The sequence below is a fragment of the Fringilla coelebs genome (genome assembly GCF_963513975.1).
Source record: "Fringilla coelebs genome assembly, chromosome: 5".
NCBI lineage: Eukaryota > Metazoa > Chordata > Aves > Passeriformes > Fringillidae > Fringilla > Fringilla coelebs.
The window spans coordinates 66,456,119-66,476,228 of NC_140033.1; the positions used below are offsets into that span (position 1 = coordinate 66,456,119).

At 41.4% G+C, this 20,110-nt stretch overlaps 1 protein-coding gene across 2 annotated transcripts in view; it reads left to right on the plus strand.

Moving 5' to 3' along the window:
• Positions 1-581: 581 nt before the first annotated feature.
• Positions 582-20,110, plus strand: part of PHF21B (PHD finger protein 21B) — a gene marked incomplete at both ends in the record, with an annotated part of 140,403 nt that continues 120,874 nt past the window's right edge. The window contains 3 exons of one of the 2 annotated variants that reach the window (XM_084205639.1): positions 582-1,122; positions 1,639-1,671; positions 1,960-2,025. In XM_084205639.1, the coding sequence (XP_084061765.1) occupies positions 1,069-1,122; positions 1,639-1,671; positions 1,960-2,025 (153 nt within the window). The remainder of the gene's footprint in view (positions 1,123-1,638; positions 1,672-1,959; positions 2,026-20,110) is intronic. The other variant, XM_084205641.1, reaches the window with a different exon arrangement.

Consider the following 20,110-nt stretch of genomic DNA (forward strand, 5'->3'; position numbering starts at 1 on the left):
ATCTCTGGCCCTGTCTCCTATCCCTCCCAGCTATCCCTACCCTTGTCTCTGTCCTCCGCCCTCTCTCTCTCCTTCTCCCTATTCCTCTCCCCATCTCTATCCCTATCCCTATCCCTATCCCTATCCCTATCCCTCTCCCTATTCCTCTCCCCATCTCTATCCCTATCCTTATCCCTCTCTCCTTTCCGTGTCCCCTGACCCTACCCCGCTCTCTCTCCCTGGCCCCGCCCCTCCCTCCCCACTTTGTTGTGGCGGTCCCGGCGGCCGCAGGAGCCGTTCCGCGCACGCGCGGGGCCGCGAGACCCCCCCCCCCCCCCCCATCTCCCCCGCCCCCCGCTCCATCCGGGCACCCGCGCGCGCGCCAAGGCCGTTTCACAACTTTCTGCCCCCCCCGCGCGGCGGATCCCGGCGCGCGCGCTCTCCCAGGAAATATAGTCCCTGGCCGGCCGTGGCTGCGGGCCCGGCCCCTCCGGAGCGGCCCGCGGGGGCCGCCGGGGGGCGGCGGGGCGAGCGCGGGGCGGGGCGGGGGCGGCCGGGGGCGAGCGGGGGGATGGCGCGCAGGCGGGGGCGCGCGGGGAGGGGCCCCCCCAGATCGGCGGAAAGTGAGTAATGAGTCCGTGTCCCCAGCAAAGAGGCGAAGAACTTGCCGTGCACGCCGAGTACTTGTGTCTGCCGGCTGTCCTGCCGCTTTTCCTCCAGTATTGTTGTTCTTGGTGCCGCCACTCCTTTGCTTTTTAATCTTTTATTTTACTTTATTTTTCCCGGCTTTCCTTAATTTTTTTTTCTTTTTAGTTACTTTAAAAAATTATTTTATTCTATTTTCCCGCGGAGGGAGGGGTGGCTGGCTGGCGGGTCTGTTGCAAAAAGCAGGAGAGAAAAAAACAAAAACAAAAAAGCCAAAAAAAAAAAAAAAAAAGAAAAGAAAAGAAAGAAAAAGAAAAGACAGGCAGGGAAAAAAAAAAAGGCCAAACAAAACCAAACCAAAAACCAAATCAAACAAACAAACAAACAAAAAAAAACTTCACTCGGATCTGAAAGTGGCAGGAAAGTGCCTGGCAAGTTGCAGGGATGGAGCTACACAGCTTGCAGGAGGCGTTAAAAGTGGAAATCCAATGTCAGCAGGTAACAGAATGAAATGCCGAGGCAGCCGGCCGTGCCGTGCCGTGCCGTGCCGTGCCGTGCCGTGCCGCTCGGGCTCGCAGCACCGGTGTTGCATGTTCGGTGCGAGCCTCGGTGCCGCAGCGGCCCGGGGAGGGGGCGCGGGGGGCGCGGCGGGGACCCCCGGCTCCCCGCCGCAATGGCGAGCACTTCCCCAAAGTACTTTTGCGGCTTGTTTGGCTGAGTTTTTTGTGTGTGTGTGTGTCGTGGAGGTGCGGAGTCAACGCTGCAGTCGTGTGAGTGTGAGAGAGAGTGCGTGTGCGTGTGTGTGTGTGTGTGTGTGTGTTGGAGAGATTAGGACGAGACTTGAATATTTATGAGCTTTGCTTGAAACTGACTCGCAGTGTTTACTTGCCTCTTTGTTCCTTACCCCCCTCCCTCCCCCGTCCACACACATACATACATTTAAAAAAATCCATTAAACTTGAAACAGTTTCTAATTCCTCCTTTTTTGCGGGGCGATTTTTTTTTTTTTAATAGAAACTAGTTGCACAGATGAAGCAAGATCCACAGGTAAATGCAGATCCTTTTTTTTTTTTTTCTCTTCTTCAGTATTTTATCCCTGCCGTAATAAGCGCAGTTGTGCTGGGACAGCAGGATGAGAAACTTTATCAGTAAGAGATCTCATTTTGTAGTCTGCACTGAGCTTTCTTGCTAAGGAGGGTGTTTTGTGTGTGCATGCTTCCGTACGGCTTCGGTGGAATGGTTTTGCCTTTGAACAATTTCTAGCTCGCAAGTTTATTCATCACGGGGTTAGTTTGCACTTTGCCTTTAATATGCGTCTTGTTGCCGTTTTTGCAGAACGGGGATCTTAAGAAACAAATCCATGAAAGGCAATCAAGAATAGCAGCTCTTAATGAGAAACAAGTAAGGAACAGATCGATTCAGTTGTGCTTGGTTTTTCTTCTTGTTTTTATGATGCACTATCTAAACATCCGAAAAGTGTCTCCGTTAGCTGAAAAATACTGGCGGCAGGGGATATAACATCCATTTTCTTTTGCATAGAGTCAGAAAATGCATGTTTTGATAATGAGGTCGGATTCTCTGATGTCTTGCTGGGGGAAAGAATTATTTCAGTACTAGTAGTAAAAAGATAAGCAGTAGTTAAAACGTAAGGAAAAAAAAAGAGGCGTCCATTTTGAGTTGGTCGACATGTTTTAGGAATATGGAAAATTCTCCTGTCTTGGGCTACTTTGTGCACTTCTGTGTAATGTGCAGAGCAAGAGTTGGGAAGGAGGAGGCTGGAGCCCCGTTTGGAGCCATTTCTGGGTTTAATTACAAAACTGATTTTTATTGATCACTTTATTTCTTTTCTTCCTTTTTTTTTTTTTTTTTTTTTTTTTTATTTCCCCTCCCCACTTGCCTTTCTCTTCCCTTGGTCTGATCTGACGTGTTGCCTTTTGATTCGAGTTCACTTAGGCACTTTCACTTTTTTCTACCCCTTCCAAAAATACGAATAAAACCAGATTAACCTGCTTCAGCAGCCAGGGAGAGGGGGAGGAAAAAAACCCCACCAAAACCGGAGGAGAGAAACAAAACAAACCAGGAACCTTCCTTCCTGCCTCCTCCCCTTCCCGCTCCCCCCGCCCTTCCCAAAGTTTCTCGTGGCTGTTTTTGTGCCGGTGACCCCTGGGCCGAGCGGGGCCCGGCAGCGAAGTTCCCCGGCGGGGCTCGGCGGGGCTCAGCACCGCGGACAGCGCCGCTCCCCGCCCGCCCCCCGGCCCCTTTCCCGGCCCCTCTGCCGGCACTTCCAGCGCGGGAAAGGCGCTTGGGCACCCAGCGGCAGATCTGCCGGCCCGAGCCCCCCTCTCTCCCTCTGAAGTTCCCGGGTGGCCCCCGGGCTGCTCGGCTCCCCGCTCCGGGCCGGCCTGAGCGCGGCCTCTGCGTTCAGCACCGCGGCGGGGACAGCGCCCGCGGCCCGGAGCCGCCCCTGCCTCCCTTCCCTTCCCTTCCCTCCTTCCCTTCCCTCCCTTCCCTCTTTCCCTTCCCTCCCTTCCCTCCCTCTGGCCCTCCCGGCGAGGGGACGGGGAAAGGCGACACGTGTGCTGCTCCCCCGCTTTTCCCCGTCCCTCCTTTTTGTTTGTTTGGGGTTTGTTTCTTTTTGTTTTTATTTGTTTGGCTTTCTTCTCTTTCCTTTCCTTTCCCTTCCCTTTCCCTTTTTCTTTTTTTTTTTTTTTTTTTTTTTTGGTGTGTTGTGTTTTGTTTTGTCGGAGTTGTGCTTAAAGTTGCGAAGTGCCTGTGTGCGGCGTGCCTGCGGGCCATGGATGCACGCCACCCTTTTTCTCCCAGTTGATTGTAATGAGAATTGGTCAGCACTCTCAGTTTGGTAGTGGAAGCTTCCATTTTGTGAGGAAGGGGTGTTGGTTCCTCCTAACATGGAGAAAAGTCTGCGGAGTTTGCCGGTGGGGGATGGGGCCCCATTCATGCTGAACATTACCATTTTGATTGCTTTGATGCCATTTTTGGAGGGGGGAGGGGAGAGAATACCCTACTCAGCAGAGCACAAAGATGTTTAATCACTGTATAGAATCAAATCAGATAGTTTCTTTTTTAAAGCAATTCTGGCACTACATGATATGTAAGGGCTGTTAGTCCTTGTTTTGCAGTGTAAAACAGCAAATTGTTGACTCTAATACTACTATATTGGGTAGAACCTTGTTGTTTGGTTGTTTTTTTTTAAATAAGGTAAAAGCCTTTCCTGTAACGATGCATCTTTATGTGTTGTTTCTTAAATATCAAAATAGTTTTACTGTTCTAAGTGGATATTTGGAACATAGATTTTATAATTTCCCCCTATATTGCAGCAACTGTTTCAAGGCTGTTTAAATTTTTATGGTCGTGGTAAATGAGAAGCTATTTATTATATGTCATGTTGGAATTTAGATAAGGCAGAGAGACACATTTGAAAATTCAGTTTGAACATTCTGATTCAGCTTGGGGAAAATGGTTTTTGCTAAGCTTGCACAGCATATTTTTGTATAATCCAAACTAACTAGTAAAAAATTCTTGTATATTTATGACTTGCCATTCTCATAATCTTGTAAATAAATCTATAGACCATGAAGCAATTAAACATAAAATACATAAATTCTTTAAACAGCAAATTTGGCCTAGCAGGAAGTGTCCTATTTTTAGGCAAAACTCTAGATTTCTTTTACTGTTTTCAACATCCTGTGCAACAAGAGCTCATATTTAAGAGCCTGGCTGGTGGTGTGGTGTCCTCGTGCTCCAGGCTGCCACCTCCAGAGGTCGGCCCTGAAATCTTTCTCAGGTCACAAGTGAAATGAGTTTGTAGGTCTTAGCTTGTGACCAGGTCAGAAACCCATAGAGTAACTTCACAGACTTGCTATAATTAGTAGTTGCTCGTTATGTAGTGGCTTGTAAATGAGCTCTATGTCCTTGAGGGTATAGAGAAGGAGCAGTGAGGACCCCTGAGACCACAGATGGGCTAAGGGGGGAGCTCTTTGGTGGTTTCATGTCCTCACTTTCATGGAAACACCAGTGTAAATTTAAATAGGCAGTTCAAGTAGGGAGGTTATTTTTACATATGTATTTACAGTCCTTCCTCCTTTATCCCCCCCCAAAGATTTGTTTAGGCACAACTAATTCATAATTCAATAATGTATACCTTTGATTTTGTGTACTCTGAATACAAAAGACCCTAAAATTGCATTTCAATTTAACTGCACGTGTTAATGATGAAACAGTAAAACAAACAAACAAAAAACAACCCATCTACACCTGTTAGGAACATAGCAGGAGTGAATGTCATCTCTCAGTGCCCCCATTCATCACTTTTCATTGTAGATGGCTACAGTGGCATTTGTGGCAATGTGTACTTTTCTTGAAAGTTACAAATGAAGACAAGAAAGAACTGAATGACAAACTCAATTTTTGAGGGAAATTTATGAAGTGGACTTTTATGCACAGCTGGATTTAGAGTTGCATCCTAATCAAGGATCCCTGGTTAGTCATTGATGTTTCCTTTATGTTGTTGGGTTAGAGAAATATAGAACTGAGCATAGTTTTTATATTTTTCAGTGTCTTCAAATAAGTGCTCTAGATCCATCATTTTCATTACTGGAAGGCAGTAGCTTCAATCAGTTCTTAATTTGGCATCCAACTCAGAAAGACAGCTTAGACTTTGTCCCAAGTACATCCCTCAGAGGCTGTAGTTTTGATTAATTGTCATCACATTTGAGAATGGGCTGCCTCTTCTTTAGCAAGATATGATGTGTGAAGACTCCATTAGTTAGTCCAGTGGTTTTACACCTTCAGTCTACAGCACATGCAGAGCAGCAGTAACATTTTTATCTAAATTGTCAAGCAACAAGCATTTATACGTAAATAAAAGAGCCATCATAAGAGGCAGCATTGGCCTTAATAGCACACCAGAGGTGCTCTGCTGCATGTGTTTCTTGCTCTTTATGTCCTTAAAGAGTTGTTAAGGTCTTTTAATTCTAGAAAGTTGTCTTTTATTAATTAATAGATCAGGATAAAAAAAATAAACAAATCTTTAGCCTCCATTTGAAGTTCCTTTTTTTCTTGTTCCTCTTTACTGACATAAGTGTTAGGTGGCCAGCCAGGTCTTTAACAATGAACATGTGTGGGTCATTTTTGACCACGATGAACTCTGTATTCAGACACCCTGTCCTGCAGCACAGTAATAAAAATATGCCTTCCTGAAAGACATTATGCCATTCACTTGTGTGCTGCCTCATTTCTTTACCATAATTTACTATCTATGCAGAAAATCAGCATCAGTTTGAGGCAGACTTTCCCAGCCTGTGTTATTGCTGGCTTGGGTTTTTTTGGGTAGTATACCTGAAATGAAATCACTGACTGTACTTTGCCTGTGGTGATCACCAGCAAAACCTCTTTGTGGAAAGTGTTCTACTTCTTAAAATTGAAGTACAGTTCTTGTGCAAGTTGTTGGAGATGGTTTAGTTCCAGATGTCTCATTGTGCTGATATTGTCTCTGCTTTGGGGAAGAGGAGGAAGTGGATTTTGGGTTTTGGATTTGGGTTGAAGCTCATGCTGCAAATGGCAGCATTGTTTACATGAGGTAAAGAGTAAATTACTGATATTGCCAGAGCTCAGTATTTCATATGGCTGGGTTCTTTCAAAATCATTAAGGTAAAATAAGGGTTATAAACTTCAGTGCAAACTCAGGTAAAATCTGAAAGTCATTTCCAGGTTAAGTTGAACTTGATGTCAAACTCTGACCCAAGGTATGCACAGCCCTCCCTATTGCTGTGGCAAGAATTGCATCCATGTCTGGCTCTGGATGTCTGGGCAGGCAGGGTGATGGGCTCCCAGGTGGAGTATTAAACTTTCCTATCACTGCATTGAGTCTGTAAACACAAGGACAACAGGTATTACATATGAGCTTGACTTTGCCATTCTTCTGTATAATGAGGTCCTGCTAACTTTGCTGGGAATCCTGAACAATTGCAGAATAAAATGAACTTACTGGATCAGAGTAAAGATTCTGGGTTGTAATTCAGAGAGGTCTAGCTCCCAGAAAGCTCCAGTTCTTTTTTTTTAATTTCCAAAATCAGGTGGCAAAATGTATTGCTTGTTTTGCCATCTATTGAAAGAGGGGGAAAACTAGGGAAGAATTTACCTTCAGCTTCTTGGAGGAGAAACTCAGGAATATATTTGCATAATGACAGTCCTAGCATTCTGTTTGTGCTTTCAGTAACAGCATACTGAGATTCCCATGTCATATTGGAGAAAAGGGGTAATAAAGGACATTTTCATGGAGGAATGGAAATATAGCTTTCAGCCTGCCATTAGTTTGCCATTAAAAAGATCCATGGAATTCACACATCTGTAACAAGAATTTCTACTAGAGGGGTTAGAACCCCATTTTGTTTGGTAGCTGCTGGACTGGCATAGGAAATACCATTTCATTCCAGCATTTTTCTTTGACTGTACACTTTTCTCTACTTGTACAGTGTATCACTTGGCAGGGCTAACTGTTGAAAAGAGAATGTTACATTCATTCTAACCATTTTAAAGACTTCACTTTGATATTTTACCCACTTAAAACACCTGCTGTCAGAACAGTACAATTGATTTCAATTAACTTTGAATTTCTTCAATAAGATGACTCTTATAATAACTCCAGTAATCCCATGATGCCTCATTAGAGGAGCTGGCTATGATGATTATCCCTGTGATTTAGCAATTTTTTCCCTACAATGCCTTTGTCTATTTAGAAAAAGGAATTATGCCAACAGTACCTTCTTATTTCATTTCTGGTTTTACACTAAAGACACTTGCTACCTGTTACACACTAAAATATCTAATTTATACTTGCAGCAAACAGGTATTTGTTCAGATGTGCACAATACTTTAGTAGGGAGACACTTTCAAAGTAACTTTAGTTCTATGTAGGAACTCTGCATCTTGGAGTTAGAATTTGTTTTAATTTTTGAGCAGACACTTGGGTGGCTGTGAAGTGGTGCTTCTACTTTGGAGTCTTTGTCAGGAGCTCTGGTTTGATGGAACCAAATCTCCACTGTCCATGCTGTGTGTGTGGCTCATCCAGAGCAGTGTGTCATGGCAGAGGTTTGAACCAGTTCATCTTGTCTCAGGATCTGGTGCACAGGCTCCTTGTGTCTGTGGAAGAAAAGGGGAATGTCTTCTTTCCATGGCATGATGCTAGAGAAGAGTTTTGAATGGTGTTTTAAATAACATTTCCAATGGGATACTGCACCAGTTTAAACACTTCTGCTATGTTCAAGTAGAGAAAATCCCTCTTCATCTCATTGCAGATTTGATTTTCAAGTTGAAAGCATGAAGGCATGTAAAGGCATCTTCATACAAAGTTACTTTCAACTTTTCCTCCTATGCCTTTCTCTTTGTGATCAAGGATATTATATGCAGTATTTTTGTACTTGATTATAAAATGATGCCTCCCTCTCTCCTCCGCCCCCAAAACAAAATCTGAAGCACCAACAACATTTTTAGGCAATAAAGGATAGAAATTTGCAAATCAGTAAGACAAGGCCATGGCAAATGGTGTGTGTGTGGCCACAGTGCCAAGGAGGTACATGCAGTGGAGTTGGAGTAAGGGAAGTATGAAAATAGGCTGCAAGTTTAAGATAAGAACAAAGAAGAGCCAAAAAGAACCAGAATTGGATTAATTCAAATGCAAATTTGTCATTCTGCCATTAAAGTAGACAGTTATTTCAGTGTAATAGAATCATATTTGGTCTATCCAATCCTCATCACACACTTCTCTTATATGTCTATATATACATATATTTTATATGATTTTTTTTTTTAACTTAAGGTGGTACTACTTTTTTATTTGGAATTGTTCTTGAGTTAGAATGTACTTCATGAAAAATGTTTTCTCCCCCACCACTCTCTTTTTTGAATCAGCTGCTTATTGTTATGCAGTAGCAATTTCCAGAGTGTCATATGAAATTGCTGATGTGGCTTAGTTCCTGCTCCAACCTGCAACTGCCAATAGTAAGCCTCTATTGAAATCTAATATGTACCACAGGGCTTTTTGCACATGTACAGGCAGACCCTTCTGCTTAATAGACAGAGGACTAGGAAATAGGAGCATGTATCTTCCTTTTTTAACCCATGGAGAACTTAAATATGCGTCCAAGTTTAAAGTGTAAAACAATCCTTTGACTAAATTAAAGTAAACCAGAGTATTGACCATTAGTGCAGCTGCAGTAAAATCAAAACAATAAGTACTTGAGAGCTCTGTAGATATGATGGGTGGTGTTAATTTAGGCTTCTGAGAGGCAATCTTATTTTCAGAGCTGTAATTCTGTTTTAAGAGCCTGGGTATTGAGGCTCTGGCCAGAGCAGTGTGTTCACCTGAAGGTTGGTCTGATTGCTTGTGTTTAATTGAGAAAAGCATCTAATTGGCCTTGAAACAGAAGTTAAGTCTATATTGCATGTAAGTTATTTTCGTTTCCACGTTAATTTAGCTTGATCCTGTTGGTACTTTGTGATGTAGCTTAGGTATTATCTGGGGAGAAGGAGTGGAATTGCCTTTCTGTGCAACTCAGCTATTGATGACAAATCTTATAAGGTTACAGAAAGTGAAATTGTATATTACATTTCAAATAATTGAGTCAAGTGAGAATCATTGATACTTTTGACATGCAGCAGAGATTAACCTACATTTTCTATAATGATCTGTTTTTCTAAAGTGCTTCAAATCAGCTAAGATTGCCTAAAGATTTATTGGTGAGTCAAAGCTTTTCTAAGAATGACGAAGAGAGAAGCTTCCATTCTCAGAAATGTACAGAGTGTCTCTGTGTATAAATTTGCTTCTGTGTCTCTGTGTGTGTGTGGGTGTGTGTGGTTGGGTGTGAGCATAAGGTCTTTCTCTTTGATATCATTCAGGCAGAAAGCCAATATGCGCATGTAAATGAGCCTGAAAATGTAATTAAAAATATATACGTACTGGGGACTGCAGTACAGAATTTAGTGTGAGGTGCAGGTTGTAAAGTGACAAGTAACATTTCCTATATAATCACTGATACTAACTCTCATCTGGGATTTATGCATCTTGTGTTTTATTAAGTGCCAAACAGATAAATGCTGAAATTATTTCTTTAGTATCATTTCACCACGATGACTGAAAGCAAAGTAAATCTTGCCCATTCTCTTCCCTTCAACCAAAACAAAAGCCTAAGTACACCTATGATCCTAGTGTTACTAGGAGGACTAAAAGTGTTTTACATAAGGTCAGATAAAGACCTATTTGATAGCATATCTTTCCTGGCAATAAAATATTACAAAACAGACTTACTTGTGAGTATATTAGATCAAGGAAATTCTGTAAATCATTAACACACGTCTAGGAATTTGTATACAGATGGAAAAAGAGAAAGATTGCCAGGGGAAAGACATAAACAATTCTGTCCTTTATTTCAGTGTAGATAACAAAGGCTTGCATATAAAAGCCTATATGAGAGGCACCTCAGAAAGTCCAAACTTCAGGCAAGAAGCCAGTTTTCTTTGTTTGAAAGTATTTTCTGAAAGTTAGGTCAGAGTGCTGGATGCAGAAGCTAATGTTTCTGCTCTCCTGCTTAGGGAGAAACTACTTGGAAAAGCATTTATTTTGCATTTAAAAATACAGGTGGAGTCCAGATGCATTTCTATCAACAGCTCTGCAGCCCATAAATATGTACAACCTAAACCAGTGCCTTATTTACATTATTTTATTAACATTCTTTGCTGAGTGGGCTTGAATGGAACACAATCTCTCATATAGAGGATCTAATTATAAACACAAGGGACAGAACCAAATAAGCAGTCTTTAAAGGGAAAAGAGTCTGGCAGCTTTGTTTAAAGTGTCCTTTAATGAACTTCTTTAGCAGCTTGTATCTTAGCAACACGTTTTATTACATACCAGTGCGGGAGAAGCAGTTTGCAGATGGAGTTGCACACAGTAATTTATTTCCCCCCTTTCCCCCCTTTTTTTTTCTCCTCTGTGGTGACTCAACTGGAATCTGCAGAGTAGCTTTTCTAACACTGATAGCTCACTGGAAATCCCTGATTGGTTCATTTGTATCTGTTCTGTTTTGTTAGTTGATGAAAAAGGCATTTATTATGGTAAATGCATACTGATTTTGCGTGCTCTTAGAAATTCAGATATGACTGTTTTGAATAGGCATGGATTTAAATGGAAAACAACCCCAGCTTTTTGCAGTGCACTTTTTTTCCATGGATGTGTTGCATTCAGCACTTGTCCTTGGTTACACACACCAATGAGTTTCCAGATTTGGAGGTTATTTACGCCCCATGTTCGGAGGAATTGTTTTAATTTTTCATCTTTCACCCCTCCAAAACTAATTGGAATATAGGAGTGACAGAAGTATTTGCAATCTTTTTTTTTTTTTTTGTCTTCTTAGACAAAAACTGGCACTGAAACTGCAAATATATTTTTTAAAAGCTGCTGTTTCAAAAACCAATTGAAATTCCACACTACTGTCCCTCCTTCAAATGACCTACAGGGCTGATCTGTGTTGAAAGAAATACTTTTTGTTCTCTCCTCTACTAATTGCTGACCAAGTTCTCCTCATATGTTTTGAGTGAAAAAGTGGATAGCTTTTTTCAATAGGGTCTTTGGAGGAATGTGGTATTATTGAAGATGAGTATGAGCAATACAATCCAGATTTCATTTTTTTTTCTTATAAATTAAAGGGGGAAAATACCTTTAATGAGCAAACTAAATACTATTCAGCTCAATTTACATTTTCTGCTGGCTGGGCAGGTGTAAGTCCAGAAATATATTTCCCTGGAGTTCACTGGAGTTACCCAAAGTTTGCACTGGTGTGATAAAAATCCGAGTATTACCAGAGGGAGCAAAGCAGGTGAGGAGGGGAGAGGGCTGATGAAGGCAGTCCAGAGTGTTAGGGGAACCCACAGAAGATGGAGATTGTTGGCTTAAAGATACTGCTCTTGGGGATGGCTTCATTAAACTGCAGTTAAGAGCTAATATATTAGGGGTTGATATTAAAAAGACAAAACCCATCCATTTCATACAGTCCATTGATATTTGCAAGTAGACAGGAGAAAGCTTTGAAAGAGATGGAATTATTTCTCTGCTTAACGTTAGTGAAATATAAATTCATTTCCATTAACTGGCAAACTGTTATATTTCTTGAGTCCTTAGCTCAAAAAACCCAGTTTCCTTTCACACCAAAATATGGATGGATGGATGGATGGATGGATGGATGGATGGATGGATGGATGGATGGATGGATGGATGGATGGATCTCTCCAGTTTTCTGGTTTCAGTATGTCAGGTGTCAGCCTGCCTCTTGTCCTTTTTGGATCTGCAATTTCTCAGCCTTAGTAGCAGCATAAAGTCCTTTGAAAGCAGTAAGAGGGGTAAAGAATGGAGAGGTAAAGGAGGCAGTCCCACTCCCCTTTAAACCGTGGTGATACTGGTTTTAAAACAGAAGGATGTCCTCAGCCAAAAGTGATTCAGTTGCCATCTGATTAACTTACTTTTTCTTTCCCAATTCAGCCCACTGTTGATTAACTTACTTTGGATTGAGAAAACTCTAATCTGGGGGAATGCACTAGAATCCTGCACAATCACCAGGATTAATGATGGTAGTCCAAACTGTCAAACAAGCTAAATCATGAAATTTGCAATATTGCTGGACAAAGGCTTGTGTCTTTTTTTTAGTAGCTGTAGATCCCTAACAAAAGGGACCTGCCATTACTGGAACAATTCCTGTCCTGTCATGAGAAATAGTATTTATGCCAGGCACTGCATTTGAGGACCATGTGTTAGGTTAATATTTTAATGTGATAGAGCTGGGAATATGTAAGTGAGGTATAAAAACAAGAGTCTTAACATACAAAGAAATTCCCTTCAGAAATGTTGCAGTAAGAGAGAACAAAATGAAGAACTTAATTATTTTTTGAAACATTTAGGAAGGAATAGGAACCTGTGTGTCAGATTGGCTAAAATAAATCAGCAAGATCCAGTGTTTCATTTTTCCTTCAATAGAGAAAAAACCCTGTTTTTTCTCCAGAAGCACAAACATTTCCAGAAACTTCTTTAACCCTCTGAGTGCTAGCCCTGTATGTCATTACAGAAGTACTTTTAGTAAAGGAAGCTTAAAGGAACTTCCATCCCCAGATGAAGCAAAGACTCATTTATAAACAATGAGAGCAGGAACAATAGAATGCTGAGTGCCTTCTGCATGAATAATATAACTGAGCATTGTGAGAAGCCTATGATTTCTGTATGCCAAACTCAGTTTGGGAGTGCAGCATTCTGCTGATTTTTTTGACATTGGAGAGTCCTCCCTTCTCCCTGCATGTGTTTGCACATGCAAACATACACACAGAGAGGATTAGTACTGGTGATTAAAGAGGGGACTCAGCAGCTCCTAGCAGTGGTGTGGAGACTCAGGTGTAAATTCATCAAACTAGTGGAAATTGGGTTGAGATCTGGGCCAGCACTGAGCCTGAGGTAGGTGGAGCAAAGGTAAAAGACCTGTTTAAGAATAGAGTCTGAGCTTCTGTCTGTATCCTTGGCTGGGAGGCTGTTTGCATTTGTGTATCTTTAAGTCAGAGAGTTTATGAGGCCTTCAGTATGAATTCCTATTTCTGACATCTTTAGATAGATCATTTTTATTTATGAGACTATATCTGGATTTAAGCTCTGGATTTCAGGCCTTTTGGTTGAAAAACTTTGGCCATAGTTGATTATTTCATCTTTTTTTCCTCTTGCACTTTCTTAATAAAGTAATTCTCCTAAATATGCTTAAGTTTTTTGGGTCTGGGTCTGTCTTTATCCTGTGTGTATTTAGGGCTTGGCTTAATGAGATTCTCCTCCAGGATTCAGACCATAAGGTAATGCAGACAGTGAAGACAGTAGTAGCTGACAGTTTTCCATTCACAATGGAAGAATAAACTTCCCCCAAAACTCATCTTTGAGTGACTTTGCCTACTGCTGCAAATACAGAGCAAGTAAGCTGGCATTTTCCTGGCTTGGGCTGCCTGAGGTGCTCCATTTCACCCACTGTTATGAACTTGCTGTCCTGTTTTATAGAAAAGTAGCATATAGTTATGAACAAGGTCCTTTCCAACCTAAGCCATGCTGTGTTTCTGTGGTTCTCTCCAGGCTGAGTTGTTGGGTTATTTTGCAGTTCAGTCCCTGGCTGCTGTTTGAAATTGCCTCCTATTGAACTGAGTGCTGTCAAATGATAATGATAGATTTTGTAAGATGATCCAATGTCCTGAAAGCTGGACTAATGTATTTTCTAAAGATCTTCCTACTGTGTGGCCCCTATTAGTTCCACTAGTGTTAGCTAGGCAAAGTGGCATGCATCAGCTTTGTCTGTAATTACAATTTCTGAAAGTCTTCTATTCTGCTTCACTGTTCGGAAGAAAAAAAGAAAAAGGAAAATGTCTGAGATCTTCATGTTGAGATTTTGTAGTTTCCTTGGGTTCAGTTGAGCTGTGCCTGTTTATACTTCTCAAAAATCTGGGCCAGGCAGACTTAAGCTCCCTTGCCATCCCAAAACTACAAAATTGGCCAATCACTTGTTTGGATCTCCCAGGTTCTTGCTCTTTCATTAAGCTGGCCTCAGTTTAGGTTAGCATCAGCCACTGGTTTGCTGATAGACTTTCTCTGAAGTCTGTGGCTAAACCTTTAGATTTTGGTGTCAAAAAATAGCTTTAAAAATATTATTCCAGAACAAAGTCTGAATAATAAAGCTGAAAATTGCTACATATTTACTTAATGATTCACTGTTCCTTGAAAAAGATCTTTTGATCATCAGGTAGTTATGTATTCATCAGCTGGCCTGTTCCAACCTATCATATAAATAAATGAAGTTTTCAAAATGCACTGTTCTCAGCAGACTAGGCATGTACAGAATCTGGCATTTATTAAAATGCAGTTTCTTGACATGACTGAACTCAGCACTCCTGTAGTCTGTTGAGTTATTATCCTCTGAAGGAATTTTACCTTCTCTGGTTAAGGATCCCCCCAAGTAATTACACTATTTTCAACTTTAAAAAAATCTTGAAATTGGAATTAGGGGATGCTGGACTTCTGTGGGAATTTGATTTGCTGTGCTGAATGTGCAGTGGATCAGCCTTAAACAAAAAGAATTTGGTTGCTTTGCATGCTGGCCAATGCTGCTCTGAGGAAACTGACTGTTGTCTAAGAGCATCCTGAATGTTTTTAGTGGAAATGGCTTAGAAGACAAAGTAGACCCAGGGATTTTTGTTTCAAAGGGCAGATTCTGCCAAACTCAAGGGTGTTGGCACAAACACCCTTCATATTTTAAAGAGAAAAATCCCCTCCTCCTGCTAGAAGAGGTGTACAACGTGTACAGAGATCAAAACGCACAAAGAGCTTGAGAAAATGAACTTGAGGTGATATCTAGAGCAAAGGGAGTAAAACTGAACTTGCAGGTTCTTTGTGAGCACAGCAGGGAGGTCCCAATATTCTGATGAGAAACAGAGGTCAAAGTTTGAGATGAGAAGATGATTTTCTTTCCCAATTCCTGGCAAAGCAGATGCTGTGGGGCTTCTGTGGAGGAACTGCTGGCAGGCACACTGTGACTTTATGGATACCCACAACTGGAAGAGGTCTGAGCAGTTTCCTTTCCCACATTTCCTTGTTTCCCAGGAGAAATGGAAGAGAACATTTTAAGAATAATTAGCTAATGATGATAGGCAGGAATTCTCTTCTGCAAATTTGATGCTAGGAGGGGTATTAAGAAGAGGATTGATACTCTTGTGCATATTTTTCACTCTTTGTTTGTTTCTTTGAAGTTGATACAGTCTTTCATAGAATAAGCTTTTGCTGAATGTGTACCCAGGAAATGTGCAGGAAGCTGAGTTTTAATGTGATTCAAATCAGTAATGTCAAAATGTCAATCAGTAACATCAAATCAGTAGTTGTCAGAATGCTGTGCATTTTTATATCTCAAGGCTAATATACTCCATCTATTTTAAATTACCAGCTGTAACTGGAGGTGCAATTGATTTTTCTCTACTGGAATGTCATTTCTGCATTTCTGTATTCAGTTGTCCATGTTAAAATGTTTGAATAACCCTCTGTTTAGAGTGACAATGTCCCACCTCAGAGTGGTAATTTCAAGCTCAATAATTTCAATATTGAAATAACTTTTAATTCCCAGAATGGATTTGTCACTTACGGGAGGTGTAACATAAAGCTGATCTAGCAAAATACATGAGGGACCAGGTACACCCACCTTAGCTGGGGAAGGAGGAAAATACAAAGTGCTGAGAGATTATGGCATCTGATGCTGCCACTTCCTTAGGACTAAGATGATCAGTTTCTAATGTGGCTGTTCATAATGCTTTCTGAGTAGGACAAGTAGTTGTACAGTGAAATCTGAACTCCTGCCAGTCACTGGCTCCCCTCTGGCTTCTGTCTTTGCTGTGTGGCTTTGGCTCTCTTGTCCTGAAGGATTTTTTGATTGAAGCACAAAGAGATGCTTTCTTTGGTCTTCTGGTGTTCATAGGAAGGTGATGGTTATCTCCCAGTGCAGGGGAAGGTCTGGAGAGCAGAACTGTGGGTGCTGAGGACACTGCACCATCCCAAGGGCTGAATGGCTGTTACTGTGTGCTCCAGAAGTGTGCTCTGCTGTTGAGTTTAACCCCAACAGGATCCACTTGGTCCTCTCCTGAATTACTTTGCACTGTGAAGCAAAGTACAAGATGTACTTTAATCAGATCACAGGGTGATCTGCTTCAGAAATGAGCTCCTGACCTGAAAGCAGTGTTTAATGTGGATTTACCCAATATGTGTTCCCTGCTGCTGGGTTTCTCTGACACTTAAAACAGCACTACTCATTTCTGGCCCTTCTATCTTTGTAATGATATCCCAGGCTATGAATAGAGGAGAGGGAGGAAGGCATTTTCCCTTCTTGTGGGCATGGGTATAGCAAGTGCATTCCTCTCTATTCTGCGTAATGGGGATGAAGAACCAACCCCTATTATCTTTTCACACGTCATTCTGAGGGCTGGAAATGTTTTATATCCCTAAGATCTGGGCCATTTCAGGTCTTATGGAATTCTGGAATCCTACTTAAAGCTTTTATTTTCTTATCTTGGATGTAAAACATATCCCATTATGGCTGGGAACAGCATCTCTCAAGGCTGGAGCCTCTTCCCCAGCATTCTATTTTGGGTTGCAGTCTGCACTTAATCTGTCTCTGTTAACAGAACTTCATATCCATTGATTTTGATATCTTGCTTGAACAGAACATTAGAAAGGCACTTTAGAACTCCTTATATTTCTTAAGAAAATGCCACCACTTCCCTTTTTCAGTAGGAATTATTGCCTCTCCTTTCAGATTCATAATGTTTGTAGTGTTGTCCATTACACAAGACCCAAAAAACTCAATGAGGTTCATAAACACAGTTGAAACTTACTTAGTTTACTCTGAATGTTTTGCTCACTGTAGAAAAGTCAGCAAATATAATTGAAAGAGAGCACAGTAGTACCATCTTTTAATGTTAAATAATATTGGCTGTTACAAAACAAGGAAACAAATGAGTGGTCTTCCAACGTTCTCTTTAAAAAGCCAGTAGCATTCTTTCATCCAGAACTTTGCCACTGCTGGGCACAGGGAGGACATGGAGCTGCTGGAGCAAGTCCAAAGGAGGTGCCAAGATAATCAGAGGGCTGGAGCAGCTCTGCTGTGAGGAAAGGCTGAGAGAATTGGGGTTGCTCAGCCTGGAGAACAGAAGCTGTGGGGTTACTCAATTGTGGCCTTTCACCTGAAGGGAAACCTGCAAGAAAGATTGAGAGAAACTACAAGGGCCTGATGTAACAGGACAAGGAAAAATGGCTTAATACTGAGAGAGAGTAGGTTTAGATTAGATGTCAGGAAGAAAATCTTCCCTTTGAGTGTGGTGAGGCCCTGGCACAGGGTGCCCAGAGAAGCTGTGGTTGTCCCATCTTTGGAAGTGCTATGGGCCAGGTTGGACAGGGCTTGGAGCAATCTGGGATAGTAGAAGGTCTTCTTCCCATGGGAGAGGGTGGGACAAGGTGATTTTTGATGTCCCTTCCAACCCAAACCCATTCTGTGATTCTGTGATAAGATGCTGGTTTTTACCCAGCAATTCCTCCTATACCAAATGCAGGTATAGCTGTCTTACACAATTCTTGCCTGACACACAGTCCTGATTTCCTGCTGTCAGCATGTTTTTCAGTGGCAGGACACTCTTTCTTCACAGTAAAGAGTCTCATAGAAACACATCACAGACTTAATGGAGAAGTGTGGATGCTGAGGGATTAGTGTGTAGTGGGGTTCTTGTGGAGTAACAAACGTGTGTAAAGGTACATTCTACAGTGGTCCTCTTACTGCAACCACAGAAATGAAAGCTGGGCATTGTGTTAGTCTCAAAATGACAAGAAGAATGAGGTTCTGGAGCAACTTTCCAATAGAGAAAGTGGAAGCAAGCTACCAATCTTTTACTATCCAGGTGAATCTGTGATATGCAAAGATGTTAAGAAGTCTTGGCAGGAGGAAAAAACATAGCAGCTACTTGTGTGTGGGCCATAATGTTTGGAAATATTTATGCAGGATACAGGGAATAAAAGGTAAAGGACTGAATGAGTAGCTCAACATGTTATCCAATCTGTATTTTATGTTATGTGGGGAGTTGGTTCCAGCTGTCATAAACTTCTTGATGGACAGATGCTTTTGTAACATTAAGAAACTGATTTCAAAATTATTTTCTGTTCTAGTTCTTATGGTATCAGTCATAGGAGTGTTTCTATAATAAATTAAATATAGAGACTTTCAAGGCACAGATTGCTCAGTTTGTAGGAGAGAATTGTTATTTCACATAATAGTAAATCATACTATTTCTGGCACTTCATTTTTCATTGGGATCATGGTATGTGAAAGAGCCATGAAGAGCCATGAAATACCTGAAGAGCCATGAAACATTTTATCAGAGTACAGTGCTCCACTCAGACACAGGATCATAAGGAGAGGACTCCCTATATGGAGATAGAGGTGACAGTGTAAGTTCCAACACTGGTATTTCTTTTTTAGCTGCCAGGAAGCACCAGAAGATGGCATGGTTTGTACAGGTGCGTGCTGGAAAGTGAATGAGTGAGCTTGTGAAACTATTAATAATCTTGGGCAGTGTTTAACACTGTAGTAAAGAAAAGCAGCAACATGCAGTATTTTAATTCTTATTTCTTCTTTCTGCCAGTAAGGGACAGCAGTAAAGTGAATCTCTCTATCTGTCAGTCAGTCTGTCTCTGTCTTTCTATCCTCCTCTGAGGATGGTGCAGAAAATGGGAGGGGAAGATTAAAAAGAAAGCAATTGTGATGTAATCTTGGCACAACATACGCTGAAAGGTCAGCCTGACAAAAATGGGTCTTGATGAGAACTGAAAAAGATGGCACCTTCCCCCAATAATTTTGATGAAAAACTTTGTCTCCTCTGTGTCTGTCAGTTTAAGCCTGAGATCCCAGACTTATCCTTCTAACTTTCCTGTTCTCCCCTCTCAGTTCCCAGAAAAAATTTGATGAGCACAGGGTATCAAGTGCAGTGCCTGAGTCTGCTGGCTTTGGAGAGTCAGGATTTAAAGATGCTTCATCTTAACATTGCTAATGTTAGAAGAAGTAGGAGTGTATTTTAAAAGCTGTGTTTGTGGGATTCTGCAGGACCAGCAGGCTCTGCCTTGCCTCCCATTGGTTAATGGATCTAAAGTTTTCTCTCATGCAGGTGAAACTGGTGAAGGTTTTTATCAGTTTAATGAAAGGGTGCCTCAGTGGAGTAGTTTGAGATTGTGGACTCACTGGTTAATATTTTCCCAGCCGTGTGAAAATGTAAAGAACTACGAAAATGTTAAAAACCTGGCAGTTATGAATGTTTACTGCTAATGAGTTGCCTTTTGTGAAAGTACATTGATTTCTAGATCAACACCACAGTTTCAAATGGCCTTTGTAAACTCTGTTACAATTAGCTGTTTGCAAAGTTCAAAGTCTAAAAATTAATTAAAATCTGAGGCTGTTTTTGGTATAAAATATTTAGTTGTTTTCTTTCTTTTTTGTTTGTCAGATGTTTGTTCTCAGTTGGCAGCTAAGGGTAGCCGCAAGTTATTTTGGTTATTGTTTTTTAGGCACTGCTAAATATTGAAATCCTGTTCCATTATTACATTACTGTGGTCTTTTCTAGATTTGAATTTGTAAAATAGTGGCTAAGGTTTTGGAGCAGGACTGATTCACAGCATTTTGAGGACTTATTTCTGTTGTGACACAAGACAAAGTACTGGCTGTTGATTTTCCCTCCGAAAGCAGTTGGCTGCATATGTGGAAGTGGTTGGGTTTAGGCTGGGAGAAAGTCCTCAAAATCAAGGAAGGGTCTTAGAGTCTGATCTTTCAGGAATCTTAAAGATTTCCAAGAGCTATATTGGTAATTTGGGGAACAAACTCCA